This window comes from Lepisosteus platostomus, chromosome 9 (genome assembly GCF_059453375.1).
Source record: "Lepisosteus platostomus isolate fLepPlt1 chromosome 9, fLepPlt1.hap1, whole genome shotgun sequence".
Lineage (NCBI taxonomy): Eukaryota > Metazoa > Chordata > Actinopteri > Semionotiformes > Lepisosteidae > Lepisosteus > Lepisosteus platostomus.
The window spans coordinates 1,924,602-1,937,500 of NC_142619.1; the positions used below are offsets into that span (position 1 = coordinate 1,924,602).

The 12,899-nt window shown below is 47.5% G+C and overlaps 2 protein-coding genes across 12 annotated transcripts in view; both read left to right on the forward strand.

Moving 5' to 3' along the window:
* Positions 1–51: 51 nt before the first annotated feature.
* Positions 52–3,930, forward strand: LOC148654334 (uncharacterized). 6 transcript variants are annotated; one of them, XM_088646316.1, is made up of 3 exons: positions 54–226; positions 738–1,007; positions 1,831–3,930. In XM_088646316.1, the coding sequence occupies exon 3, from the start codon at positions 2,024–2,026 to the stop codon at positions 3,857–3,859; it is 1,836 nt and encodes a 611-aa protein (XP_088502442.1). In that variant the 5' UTR covers positions 54–226; positions 738–1,007; positions 1,831–2,023; the 3' UTR covers positions 3,860–3,930. The 6 variants fall into 6 exon arrangements, 4 of the variants coding, with proteins under 4 accessions (XP_088502442.1, XP_088502439.1, XP_088502441.1 ...); XR_015941336.1 differs by lacking the exons at positions 738–1,007; positions 1,831–3,930 and adding an exon at positions 1,732–1,805 and having other exon boundaries at positions 52–226; XR_015941335.1 differs by lacking the exons at positions 738–1,007; positions 1,831–3,930 and adding an exon at positions 1,732–1,773 and having other exon boundaries at positions 52–507.
* Positions 3,931–6,396: 2,466 nt separating this feature from the next.
* med25 (mediator complex subunit 25) overlaps positions 6,397–12,899 on the forward strand; it is a 26,278-nt gene continuing 19,775 nt past the window's right edge. For 5 of the 6 annotated variants that reach the window (XM_088646258.1, XM_088646260.1, XM_088646264.1 and 2 more), the window contains exons 1-4: positions 6,397–6,639; positions 8,064–8,236; positions 11,800–11,845; positions 12,421–12,545. In XM_088646258.1, the coding sequence (XP_088502384.1) occupies positions 8,097–8,236; positions 11,800–11,845; positions 12,421–12,545 (311 nt within the window). In that variant the 5' untranslated portion in view covers positions 6,397–6,639; positions 8,064–8,096. The remainder of the gene's footprint in view (positions 6,640–8,063; positions 8,237–11,799; positions 11,846–12,420; positions 12,546–12,899) is intronic. The other variant, XM_088646262.1, reaches the window with a different exon arrangement.

Below are 12,899 nucleotides of genomic sequence, written 5' to 3' on the forward strand. Positions count from 1 at the left end.
TAAGTAAAGAACTTGTATTTTCCGCGTCAGTGCGGAGCGCTGGAGGGAAGGGGGCGTGGTCTTCTCTCCTCTCAGGGAGGGACTTCCTGTCTCGCGCCAGTGGGGCTGCGCGTGTCTGCGCTGTGCAGGGTCTCGCCTGCAGGTCCGTCCCGCTGGAAGAACAAGTGTCCCTCCATCAGGAGAACCGGACTCCCTGAGCCGCCCTGAGCGGGTCCCTGCTGGGCCGGTGAGTCACACTGAGTCTGAGTCCGTCTGTTGACATCGGAGCTCATTTCTGACCGCAGCCTGCGGGCTGCTCCCCAGATGTGGGACTTGATGAGCCCGCTGTCTGCGCTGTGTCCTCTCGCCCTGAGCACAGGGTGCAGGTGTTGATCCTGCTGGGACTGTGGTTCCGCTGGGCGCACAGTGCCCACCCGGACCCGGACCCGCTCAGCGCCCGTTACTATGGTTACCATAAAGCGCTCACCGGAAGCCGGAAGTGCGCTGGAGATGATTATGGTGGTAGAGGTTTGTACAAGAACCATTTCGCATATAATTTTTTAAAGATAAAAGAACAAGGTAAAAATCAACATTTAACATTATAAGACGTTTAATAATTTCTTGTGTAGCTATTTACTCTGACACGGTGCGAGCCCACAATCTAATCACCGCTGGTCGGGTCCGGTTTCACAAAAATACAGAACATTTCGAGCCGGACCAGGTCCGTGTTTCTGAGGTCTCGGGTCCGTTTCCCTCAGTGAGAGGAGCGGAGTGGAGTCCGGCTCGTCTTCCAGCGGACCCGAGTCCTGTGGAGTCCCAGCGAGTCCAGTGACGAGCACAGAGAGGTGTTATTAGTGTCTTCATGCTTCAGAGCTGTTTATATTGAGCCCCCTGCAGTGGGAGTGAAGAGAGAACAGTGTCCTGTTGTTTCTGTCTCGTCCCCTGGACTGTCAGCCTGCTCCTGCGGTCGGGACAGGTCCGCTGGAAGAGATCAGATCCAGATTTAACTGCGAGATCGCCGGGTCTGTGTGAGTGAATCGTGACAGAATTAAACTATTATCAGATATTGTTATTGTCAAAATGATAAAACAAAACTTTATACTAAATACTAAGTCCTGCAGTAGTGTAGTTTTTTACATTTTTTTCTATTTGATACTGAACTAAGTTATGTTCTCATTTTCTTTTTGTGTTTTTAATGTAGTTATAATGAAGAGTGCTTGATAGTTATAATTAAACGTGTTAAACCTGTAATTTATTAGGTATTTTATAATGAATTAGAGTCTAGTAAAGCTGCCTTTAACAGTCCAGCCCAGCAGTTCATCAGGAGAAACTGGAGGAAAATACAGTTGTGCAGCATCTTACTGTCTTACTTGAACTGAAGTGTGTGCATCCCAAGACCAGGCAAGAACAGAGAAGTTGCTACAAAACTTCTCGAATTATTATTTAATGAGTGCTCAGCTCAATTGGGTGTATATCTCATACAGTTGCTTTCTGAAAGGGAAATTCTACCACACACTGATTTGTATATTGAATATGTCCTGAGACTAACAGGGCATTATATTAATTAATTTAACATAAATTATATACATAGCTATTCATAATAAAGGAAATATGGTTAAGAAAGCTATAGAGGAAGGAAGGAATGTTTTACAGATAAAAATGTTACTGTGTTGTCCTGATATACACTGTGTGGACATGTCATTCTCAGAGCAGGTGGATAATGTCTCCTTCTCTTGTGTGTCTCTCCCCCAGGAGCTGTAGAGACCAGCGCTCTCCCTGACACTGGGGACAGGGCTCCAGTCTGATCAGAGCTGTTATTAAAGTCTCTTCTCCTGTCTGTCTCTTCCCCAGGAGCTGTAGAGACCAGCGCTCTCCCTGACACTGGGGACAGGGCTCCACTGAGCTGCAGCACTGTGAGCAGGAGTGGGGCTCCAGTCTGAGGCAGGACACAGAGCCCACAGCTCCTGAAGACAGACAGGGGCTCCCTGAGCAGCACAGGACCAGACAGAGTGAGGAGGAGCTCAGAGGACCAGAGTCTGTCCACATGGCAGAGCCAGAGACAGGCTGTGTTACACAAGGACTCAGTGCGTCAGGGTGTGCTCTGTGTGTGAAGGGTGAGCTGGGAACTCAGGATGCAGTAGGATGTGGTTGTGTTGATCACAAACTCCAGATACTGGAATCTAAGAGTTTTAAAACAGAACCTCAGTGTGATACACAAGGATTTGATCTTCAAGAATCTCATGAATCCTGTTCAGATATTGTGTCTCCCAGTGTGAAGAATGAAAGTGATCTGGACTCCAGCTACACTGCAGATCTGTCCAGGATTCAGTCCCTCAGCACTGCAGCACTGGAGTCCCATCAGGAGTCTGACCAGATTAAAACACAGACTGAGGAACCACTGAGCATCTTTGCAGGAACTGTCGAGAATCAGGAACAGAATCACACAGGAGAGAAACGATACTGCTGTGAACAGTGTGGGAAGAGTTTCAGTCGGGCAGCAGCTCTCAAGAATCATGACCGGATTCACACAGGAGAGAGACCTTACTGCTGTGAGCACTGTGGGAAGAGTTTCAGTCTGGCAACAACTCTCAAGAATCATGAATGGATTCACACAGGAGAGAGACCATACTGCTGTGAACAGTGTGGGAAGAGTTTTAGTCGAGCATCAACTCTCAAGAATCATGAATGGATTCACAGAAAAGAAAGACCGTACTTCTGCCAACAGTGTGGGAAGAGTTTCAACTATGTAGCAAATCTCAAGGTTCATGAACAGATTCACAAAGAAGAGCGATCATACTGCTGTAAACACTGTGGGAAGAGTTTCCATTTGGCAGCAGCCCTAAGGTGTCATGAACGGATTCACACAGGGGAGAAACCATACTGCTGTGAACAGTGTGGGAAGAGCTTCAACCAGGTAGGAGCCCTCAAGAGTCACGAACGGATTCACACAGGGGAGAGACCATACTGCTGTGAGCAGTGTGGGAAGAGTTTCAAGCAGTCAGGAGCTCTCAGGATTCATAAACAGATTCACACAGGAGAGAGGCCGTACTGCTGTGAGCAGTGTGGGAAGAGTTTCAAATATCCAGCAGCCCTCAAACATCATGAGCAGATTCACATAGGAGAGACACCATACTGCTGCAAGCACTGTGGGAGAAATTGCAATTCTGCAGCACACCTTAGAATTCATGAACGGATTCACACAGGAGAGAGGCCATTCTGCTGTGAACACTGTGGGAAGAGCTTCAACCAGGCAGGAGCCCTCAAGAATCATGAACGGATTCACACAGGAGAGAAACCATACTGCTGTGAGCAGTGTGGGAAGAGTTTCAACCAGGCAGGAGCCCTCAAGAGTCATGAGCTGATTCACTCAGGAGAGAGACCGTTCTCCTGTGAACAGTGTGGGAAGAGCTTCACCCAGCTAGCCAATCTCAAGAAGCACACATGGATTCACACAGGAAAGAGACCCTTCTGCTGCAAACACTGTGGGAGGAGTTGCAATTCTGCAGCACACCGTAAAATTCATGAACGGATTCACACTGGAGAGAGACCTTACTGCTGTAAACACTGTGGGAAGAGTTTCAGCCAGACAGGAGCCCTCAAGAGCCATGAACGGATCCACACAGGAGAGAGGCCATTCTGCTGCAAAGAGTGTGGGAAGAGTTTCAAGCAGGCAGGAGCCCTCCAGTATCATGAGCGGATTCACACTGGAGAGAGGCCTTATTGCTGTAAGCACTGTGGGAAGACTTGCAATTCTACAGCACACCTTAAAACTCATGAACGGATTCACACAGGAGAGAGACCGTACTGCTGTGAGCACTGTGGCAGGAGTTTTAACCAGGCAGGAACTCTCAAGCGCCATGCATGCATTCATACGAGATAGAAACCATTGGTGTGGAAAAGTACATTGTCTCATTTATAGTTAAGTGCTATTAAAGATTTTTTGTTGATTTATTTTGTGTTGCTTTATTTTGTGTTGTTTATCTAAAGCTGCTCAGAGCCAGTAGCTGCCAAATGGGACCACAGACCAGGCCGACTTCGTCTTCTCAGCAGGATGTTGGAACTTGCTACGAACATTGGCCAGCAGATCTTTGAGTATAAAACTTCGTTATTCACAGTATAAATTTAGAGACTTGAACTATTATTCCAAACACAAGTTGAATAGTTCACAGACGTAATTGCATTTGTACTTGTATCTAAGTATAATAATGTGATTTAATTCCATGAGACTTATAGAACCTCTGAGCTGGAGAAGAACACGTTACAGTGAAGACATTTTAACTCTGATTTTACCTCTTTTCCTTCTAATTTCGAAAAGAACGATTAACCTTTCGTATTACAGCAGCTGGATTCTCTAATGTATTCTATTACTATCACTCTTTGGTTTCTTATGCATGCTTTGGTACCATAGAAATAAATTGTATTTTGTATGTTTTGGCCCCATGTGTCAGAATGTAAATTATGATTCTTTGGTTCTTACTGGTTGTCAAGAACATTTCCAGTTTCTAATTGTTACAGTAAATATTAACCATCTAATTGCACAGTACTGCTGTGTACATTGTGGGAAGAGGTTTGGTCTTTCCTGAGAGATGGAGTGGAGTGACTCTTCAAAGATGCCCCAGTATCCCACAACAAGCAAGATTACCTCAATAAAAACACAGAAAAGGCCAAAATCCAAATATATTTGAACTGTCCCCTTATTCAGTTTGCACATCCTGTAGTGTCTGCTTCAAAAAAGATGATAATTGTAGTAGTAGTAGTAGTAGTAGTAGTTGAGTAGTTTATTGCCATATGTCAACACGGATCATACAAACAAAGGAGAAAGGCTATCCAAAAAAGACAAGTAACAGAAAAACTTAGAACGACCCTCTCCAGAGCTAATTACAACAACCTGGATGCAAAAAAGTTAAATTGTTTAATAAATCGTCATCATTTCTTTGCGTATTATTTTTCAAAGTTTTTAATGGTGTATACGCGATATTACATCTCCACCTCGTGAGAATCAAAGAAGGGCGAACCATTAGATCGTTTTGAGAACGTTATTACTAACAGATCGACTCCAGATACATGTTTTTTTTTCCTTTCACGTCTCGCAAAGTATTACATTATAACAGACTCCTTAAATCTTACGTTCACTTTGAAATGTGTAAACGGAGAAGTTTTGCAAGTCTATCCAGAACAACTTTGTATATAGAGAGGTTAAAAAAAGTTATTTCTTTAACTCCGTTTGTGAGGCAGTATTTGTCAGGGGTCGTCCAGACGAATTTGCACTTTTTGAAGAGTTGCATCGTCAAAGACTCTAGGGTATTCCCGAGAGGTAGCTGCAACATGTTACCCTTGCGGGCATCGTCGGGGTAAGTACCCGCTCGGAGGAGGGCTTCTGAGCTACGGTTCACGGGGATTGTGGGAAGTGTAGTTTCTAGCACGAAGCGGACTGCAGACGTGTTAAAACCAAAACTCTATGTTACCAAAGGCGGGTTTTGGAGGTAAAGCTGGCCCTGAACAGACTCCCAGAAATGAATCCCAGTGAAATATTATCACTCCCACTGGCATTATATGAACACAGACTACGAATTATATCATCTATATGTACATATAACGAAATCTACAGTCTGTTGAGTCGTTGCCGATATTGGATAACACGGAATATGGGTGACATTGGTGATTCGTTTCTGATACTGCGGAAGGCGCAAGAGTACACATGAATATATGAGAGTATCCCCGAAGAAGGAATTCGTTTTTTTTTTAATGTTTCATTTCTGGACGTAGGGACCAGAATCCCGACTGAACAAATTAAGTGTTTAATAGGTTTTATCTTCCAAGTGTTTCTATCCTTTCAAAAACCTTTTATGTCACTGGAGAACAGGGTGATCCAAAGTCCGATTTGAAGACCTCTTTTTTTAAAATTTTTATTAAACATATAGAATTTACAAATACAAATACAACAAGAGGATCAGAGTCATGTACAAGAGAAAAAAAACGCAGCAGAAAAAAAGCATTTAACTACCAGAGGTAATTAAGTAATTATGTGATCAGATTGTATATTTTACACGTATCATATTTTCCTTGCTTTAATATTTCTCAATTATTTATAAACTTTATTTTCAACATGCATGCGTTTCCTGTAAAAAATAAAACTCAGCACACAGTTTTTTACAAAACAAAAAGAAACGTTTTTCTTTTAACAACATTTTGAGTACCTCTGGCATTCATGAAAAAGACATACGCAAAAGCAAATAACTAACTCTATGACTGTCTAAACTATTGAGTTTTTCGAAGAACCAGAACTATAACAGTCCTTAACACTTAACTACTTGAAGACCTCTTATTTATATCTCTCACTATTGCAGAGTGACGTACTCTACCGTCACGAACAGCAAACGCCGGAAGTGTGATCGATCTATCTGCGCTCGACAGTAGAGCCCTGGGAAAAACACCGGAAGCAGACTCGATGTGTTGATGGCGATCGCGCAGCTCACAATCGGAGTTTGTGTTTCCGGCCGATAAACAAGGGAAAACAACAAGTCGTCTAGAAGATTAAAATTAATAATATTACTTTAATAAGCGACTAACCACAACGCGTCTGGAAAACGGAACACTGTTTTATTAATTTAAAAAATACGAATCGGTGTTTTTCCACAGTTGACCGGTGCCTACGAAAAGGTAGGTGTAGCTATTTTTAAGCTCTTGGTTTTATTTTATCGTGTCCTTTACAGTACCCGTTTAACTTAATGGAGCCGTAGTGAAAGTAAAGTACGTTAGTCTAGTTATAGTTGGGTCTACAGTCCCAGTCCAGTAGAACAGTCTTCTACAATAGGAGCTACAGTCCCAGTGCAGTAGAACAGTCTGTTACAGTAGGAGCTACAGTCCCAGTACAGTAGAACAGTCCTGTTGCAATAAAAGCTCCAGTCCCAGTACAGTAGAACAGTCCTGTTACAATAGGAGCTCCAGTCCTAGTACAGTAGAACAGTCTGTTACAATAGGAGCTACAGTCCCAGTGCAGTAGACCAGTCCTGTTACAATAGGAGCTATAGTCCCAGTGCAGTAGAACAGTCCTGTTACAATAGGGGCTACAGTCCCAGTACAGTAGACCAGTCCTGTTACAATAGGAGCTACAGTCCCAGTGCAGTAGAACAGTCTGTTACAATAGGGGCTACAGTCCCAGTACAGTAGACCAGTCTGTTACAATAGGAGCTACAGTCCCAGTACAGTAGAACAGTCCTGTTACAATAGGAGCTACAGTCCCAGTGCAGTAGCACAGTCTGTTACAATAGGAGCTACAGTCCCAGTCCAGTAGAACAGTCTGTTACAATAGGAGCTACAGTCCCAGTGCAGTAGACCAGTCTGTTACAATAGGAGCTACAGTCCCAGTGCAGTAGACCAGTCTGTTACAATAGGAGCTACAGTCCCAGTGCAGTAGAACAGTCTGTTACAATAGGAGCTACAGTCCCAGTCCAGTAGAACAGTCTGTTACAATAGGAGCTACAGTCCCAGTGCAGTAGACCAGTCTGTTACAATAGGAGCTCCAGTCCCAGTACAGTAGGACAGTCCTGTTACAATAGGACCTACAGTCCCAGTACAGTGGAACAGTCCTGTTACAATAGGACCTACAGTCCCAGTACAGTGGAACAGTCCTGTTGCAATAGGAGCTCCAATCCCAGTACAGTAGAACAGTCTGTTACAATAGGAGCTACAGTCCCAGTCCAGTAGAACAGTCTGTTACAATAGGAGCTCCAGTCCCAGTACAGTAGGACAGTCTGTTACAATAGGAGCTACAGTCCCAGTACAGTAGAACAGTCTGTTACAATAGGAGCTCCAGTCCCAGTCCAGTAGACCAGTGTGTTACAATAGGAGCTCCAGTCCCAGTCCAGTAGAACAGTCCTGTTACAATAGGGGCTACAGTAACTGTAGCTTAAAAATACTTCAGTTTGAGCACTAAGATACACTCGAAGTGTAGATATAAGGGGCACATGTTGTTAGACAGCAGGATTCATTGTAGTGTGATAGTGAGGGGGAGGCCTCTGTCTGCTCCTCTGGGTGTGTTGCAGTGCCTGTGAGCTCACCGCACCCTGTCTCTCTCGGCACAGGCGGCAGCACAGGGCCTCCGCCGGCCGCCGGACATGGGCGTGGCCTCCATGGACCCGCCCAGCCAGCCCGGAGCCAGTCCCGTCGCCGACGTGGTGTTTGTCATCGAGGGCACAGCCAATCTGGGGCCGTACTTCGAGTCGCTGCGGAAACACTACGTCTTGCCGGCCATCGAGTGAGTCTGACTCCCAGTGCACAGCAGTCTGATCCACTCCTGGTCTTCCAGGCTGTCTGACTCCCGGTGCACAGCAGTCTGATCCACTCCTGGTTTTACAAACTGTCTGAATCCCAGTGCACAGCAGTCTGATCTGCTCCTGGTTTTACAAACTGTCTGAATCCCGGTGCACAGCAGTCTGATCCACTCCTGGTTTTACAAACTGTCTGAATCCCAGTGCACAGCAGTCTGATCCACTCCTGGTCTTCCAGGCTGTCTGACTCCCGGTGCACAGCAGTCTGATCCACTCCTGGTTTTACAAACTGTCTGACTACCAGTGCACAGCAGTCTGATCCACTCCTGGTTTTACAAACTGTATGAATCCCGGTGCACAGCAGTCTGATCCACTCCTGGTTTTACAAACTGTCTGACTACCAGTGCACAGCAGTCTGATCCACTCCTGGTTTTCCAGGCTGTCTGAATCCCGGTGCACAGCAGTCTGATCCACTCCTGGTTTTCCAGGCTGTCTGAATCCCGGTGCACAGCAGTCTGATCCACTCCTGGTTTTACAAACTGAATCCAGGTGCACAGCAGTCTGATCCACTCCTGGTCTTCCAGGCAGTCTGACTCCAGGTCCACAGCAGTCTGATCCACTCCTGGTCTTCCAGGCAGTCTGACTCCCAGTGCACAGCAGTCTGATCCACTCCTGGTTTTCCAGGCTGTCTGAATCCCAGTGCACAGCAGTCTGATCCACTCCTGGTTTTCCAGGCAGTCTGACTCCCAGTGCACAGCAGTCTGAGCCACTCCTGGTCTTCCAGGCAGTCTGACTCCAGGTCCACAGCAGTCTGATCCACTCCTGGTCTTCCAGGCTGTCTGAATCCCAGTGCACAGCAGTCTGATCCACTCCTGGTTTTACAAACTGTCTGAATCCCGGTGCACAGCAGTCTGATCCACTCCTGGTTTTACAAACTGTCTGAATCCCGGTGCACAGCAGTCTGATCCACTCCTGGTTTTACAAACTGTCTGAATCCCGGTGCACAGCAGTCTGATCCACTCCTGGTTTTACAAACTGTCTGAATCCCGGTGCACAGCAGTCTGATCCACTCCTGGTTTTACAAACTGTCTGAATCCCGGTGCACAGCAGTCTGATCCACTCCTGGTTTTACAAACTGTCTGAATCCCGGTGCACAGCAGTCTGATCCACTCCTGGTTTTACAAACTGTCTGAATCCCGGTGCACAGCAGTCTGATCCACTCCTGGTTTTACAAACTGTATGAATCCCGGTGCACAGCAGTCTGATCCACTCCTGGTTTTCCAGGCTGTCTGAATCCCGGTGCACAGCAGTCTGATCCACTCCTGGTTTTCCAGGCTGTCTGAATCCCGGTGCACAGCAGTCTGATCCACTCCTGGTTTTACAAACTGTCTGAATCCAGGTGCACAGCAGTCTGATCCACTCCTGGTTTTACAAACTGTCTGAATCCCGGTGCACAGCAGTCTGATCCACTCCTGGTTTTACAAACTGTATGAATCCCGGTGCACAGCAGTCTGATCCACTCCTGGTTTTCCAGGCAGTCTGACTCCCAGTGCACAGCAGTCTGATCCACTCCTGGTTTTACAAACTGTCTGAATCCAGGTGCACAGCAGTCTGATCCACTCCTGGTTTTACAAACTGTCTGAATCCCGGTGCACAGCAGTCTGATCCACTCCTGGTTTTACAAACTGTATGAATCCCGGTGCACAGCAGTCTGATCCACTCCTGGTTTTCCAGGCAGTCTGACTCCCAGTGCACAGCAGTCTGATCCACTCCTGGTTTTACAAACTGTCTGAATCCAGGTGCACAGCAGTCTGATCCACTCTTGGTTTTCCAGGCAGTCTGACTCCCGGTGCATAGCAGTCTGATCCACTCCTGGTTTTACAAACTGTCTGAATCCCAGTGCACAGCAGTCTGATCCACTCCTGGTTTTACAAACTGTCTGAATCCCGGTGCACAGCAGTCTGATCCACTCCTGGTTTTCCAGGCAGTCTGACTCCCGGTGCATAGCAGTCTGATCCACTCCTGGTTTTACAAACTGTCTGAATCCCGGTGCACAGCAGTCTGATCCACTCCTGGTTTTACAAACTGTCTGACTCCCAGTGCACAGCAGTCTGATCCACTCCTGGTTTTTCAGGCAGTCTGACTCCCAGTGCACAGCAGTCTGATCCACTCCTGGTTTTACAAACTGTCTGACTCCCGGTGCACAGCAGTCTGATCCACTCCTGGTTTTACAAACTGTCTGAATCCCAGTGCACAGCAGTCTGATCCACTCCTGGTTTTACAAACTGTCTGAATCTCAGTGCACAGCAGTCTGAGCCACTCCTGGTTTTCAAGGCAGTCTGACTCCTGGTGCACAGCAGTCTGATCCATTCCTGGTTTTACAAACTGTCTGACTCCCGGTGCACAGCAGTCTGATCCACTCCTGGTTTTACAAACTGTCTGACTCCCGGTGCACAGCAGTCTGATCCACTCCTGGTTTTACAAACTGTATGAATCCCGGTGCACAGCAGTCTGATCCACTCCTGGTTTTACAAACTGTCTGACTACCAGTGCACAGCAGTCTGATCCACTCCTGGTTTTACAAACTGTATGAATCCCGGTGCACAGCAGTCTGATCCACTCCTGGTTTTACAAACTGTCTGACTACCAGTGCACAGCAGTCTGATCCACTCCTGGTTTTACAAACTGTATGAATCCCGGTGCACAGCAGTCTGATCCACTCCTGGTTTTACAAACTGTCTGACTACCAGTGCACAGCAGTCTGATCCACTCCTGGTTTTCCAGGCTGTCTGAATCTCAGTGCACAGCAGTCTGATCTGCTCCTGGTTTTACAAACTGTCTGAATCCAGGTGCACAGCACTCTGATCCACTCCTGGTTTTACAAACTGTCTGACTCCCGGTGCACAGCAGTCTGATCCACTACTGGTTTTACAAACTGTCTGACTCCCGGTGCACAGCAGTCTGATCCACTCCTGGTTTTCCAGGCAGTCTGACTCCCAGTGCACAGCAGTCTGAGCCACTCCTGGTTTTACAAACTGTCTGAATCCAGGTGCACAGCAGTCTGGTCCACTCCTGGTTTTACAAACTGTCTGAATCCCGGTGCACAGCAGTCTGATCCACTCCTGGTTTTACAAACTGTCTGACTCCCGGTGCACAGCAGTCTGATCCACTCCTGGTTTTACAAACTGTCTGAATCCAGGTGCACAGCAGTCTGATCCACTCTTGGTTTTCCAGGCAGTCTGACTCCCGGTGCATAGCAGTCTGATCCACTCCTGGTTTTACAAACTGTCTGAATCCCGGTGCACAGCAGTCTGATCCACTCCTGGTCTTCCAGGCAGTCTGACTCCCAGTGCACAGCAGTGTGAGCCCCTCATGCAGAGCCCAGGGCGCCGATCTGCCTGCGGTGCTGTAGGATGTGAAAGTGGGTCTCGGTGTGGCTGGCGGGGAGCTGCAGGACCCGGGACCGGACCGGGCCGAGCCCCGGCCCTCTCGTTCCCGAAGTGAGCGTGGGCACTGTGTGTGACCCTGTCCCCCCCCCTCTGTCTCTCAGGTACTTCAATGGCGGCCCCCCAGCAGAAACCGACTTCGGAGGCGATGTGAGTCCTGATTGTGTCTCTGTGTCTGTCTCTGTGTCTGTGTCTCGCTCTCTCGCTCTCAGCTGGCAGTGTCTGTGCACTGACCTGTCTCTGTCTCTCTGTCCCTGTCTCTTGCTCTCAGTGTCTGTGCACTGACCTCTGTCTCTGTCTCTGTCTCTGTCTCTGTCTCTGTCTCTGTCTCTGTCTCTGTCTCTGTCTCTTGCTGTCAGTGTCTGTGCGCTGATCTCTGTCTCTGTCTCTGTCTCTGTCTCTGTTTCTGTCTCTTGCTGTCAGTGTCTGTGCGCTGATCTCTGTCTCTGTCTCTGTCTCTGTCTCTGTCTCTGTCTCTGTCTCTGTCTCTGTCTCTGTCTCTGTCTCTGTCTCTGTCTCTGTCTCTGTCTCTGTCTCTTGCTGTCAGTGTCTGTGCGCTGATCTCTGTCTCTTGCTGTCAGTGTCTGTGCGCTGATCTCTGTCTCTGCCTCTCTGCCTCTCTGCCTCTCTGCCTCTCTGCCTCTCTGCCTCTCTGTCTCTCTGTCTCTGTCTCTGTCTCGCTCTCAGTGTCTGTGCGCTGACCTCTGTCTCTCTCTGGGTTGCAGTATGGGGGCACACAGTACAGCCTGGTGGTGTTCAACACTGTGGACTGCGCTCCGGAGTCGTATGTCCAGTGTCACGCCCCCACGAGCTCCGCTTACGAATTTGTCACTTGGATCGACAGCATACAGTGAGTCTCTGAGTAGCAGAGGAAAACTACAGTTCACCCAGGGCAGCGTTAATGTACTGGAGTGTCCGGTCAGTGTGTCTGTATGAACCCCTCTCTCTCTCAGTGCAGTGTTAATGTACTGGAGTGTCCAGTCAGTGTGTCTGTATTAACCCCTCTCTCTCTCAGTGCAGTGTTCATGTACTGGAGTGTCCAGTCAGTGTGTCTGTATGAACCCCTCTCTCTCTCAGTGCAGTGTTCATGTACTGGAGTGTCCAGTCAGTGTGTCTGTATTAACCCCTCTCTCTCTCAGTGCAGTGTTAATGTACTGGAGTGTCCAGTCAGTGTGTCTGTATGAACCCCTCTCTCTCAGTGCAG